The sequence below is a fragment of the Buceros rhinoceros genome, unplaced genomic scaffold, assembly GCF_000710305.1.
Source record: "Buceros rhinoceros silvestris isolate BGI_N320 unplaced genomic scaffold, ASM71030v1 scaffold5781, whole genome shotgun sequence".
Lineage (NCBI taxonomy): Eukaryota > Metazoa > Chordata > Aves > Bucerotiformes > Bucerotidae > Buceros > Buceros rhinoceros.
The window spans coordinates 1-991 of NW_010393564.1; the positions used below are offsets into that span (position 1 = coordinate 1).

At 49.8% G+C, this 991-nt stretch overlaps 1 protein-coding gene across 1 annotated transcript in view; it reads left to right on the top strand.

Moving 5' to 3' along the window:
• Nucleotides 1–653: 653 nt before the first annotated feature.
• The window catches only part of SVIP (small VCP/p97-interacting protein), a gene marked incomplete at its 5' end in the record, with an annotated part of 2,775 nt that continues 2,437 nt past the window's right edge, over nt 654–991 (top strand). Inside the window, one exon of the mRNA XM_010144889.1 lies at nt 654–698. Coding sequence (XP_010143191.1) covers nt 654–698 — 45 coding nt within the window. The remainder of the gene's footprint in view (nt 699–991) is intronic.

Consider the following 991-nt stretch of genomic DNA (forward strand, 5'->3'; position numbering starts at 1 on the left):
GGCCCCCGGCCGCCCGGGCGGGGAAGGGGGCAGCTGCCGGGGCACCCCGCAGCCTCACCCGTGCTGTCCCACGGCTCACTCGTGGGCGCTGGCGCGGAGACCGGGGGCGGAAGGGGTTCGTGCCAGAATCGAGGCCAAGATGACCCTCGTTTTAGCCAGAAAAAACTGATCGTGTCTCTCCAGTGCCCAGCGATGCTGCCTTCTAACCAACCCACGCAGGGTGACGTTTTCCGGCGCGGTAGGAACCCCTGGACCCCTCACGGGGGGATTTTGTGGGGGAGAAGTCTGGCTGGAAGAGCGAGCTTTCCCCTTTCCAGACTGCAGAAGGCCACGACACACGCTGCGAGCCTTCCCACTCCAGTCCGAGTTTTGTGGAGTGAAGGTGTAATACAGACAGCCAAGCGCAGATTTCTGGTGGGGCTTGACTGTGGATGCGTCATCAGCTGCTCTTCCAGCACATTAGTCACCCAAAACACTTTGTTCTCGCACACTGGCAGTGGAAGGAAAGATGGTGCTAATTTGCTTAACGTTGGCATTTCATGGCAGTTCGCATGATACGTTTCAGTCGTGTTTTTAAAACAAGACTTTCAAAAGAATGTACAGACTGCATTGGAATAGAATTTCTCTGTCTTTCACATTTTCTTTAGGAAATAAAAAGAAGACAGCTCGCAGAAGCTGCTGAGAAGAGGCAGATGGAGGTAATGTCTGGTAAAATGCCATTTATTCACAATATATGCAGGTAACTAACTGGTTTATGGGGAAAATAGCTAGAGCTGTGGGAACACCGGGTATCATCTCTGGATCGGAATTGCCATTAAGTATTTTCATAGTGGTATTACTGTTTTACCTTTATACTATATTTTACAGACATTTACAGTCAATTTTCACAGCTAGGTAGGTGCTCAAACACCACTGCAAAATAACTGAGCGTGTTTGGATGGCAGAAGTTTTGCAGTAGTTAGTTAAAAAAACAACCTAAGAACTGGAAGAG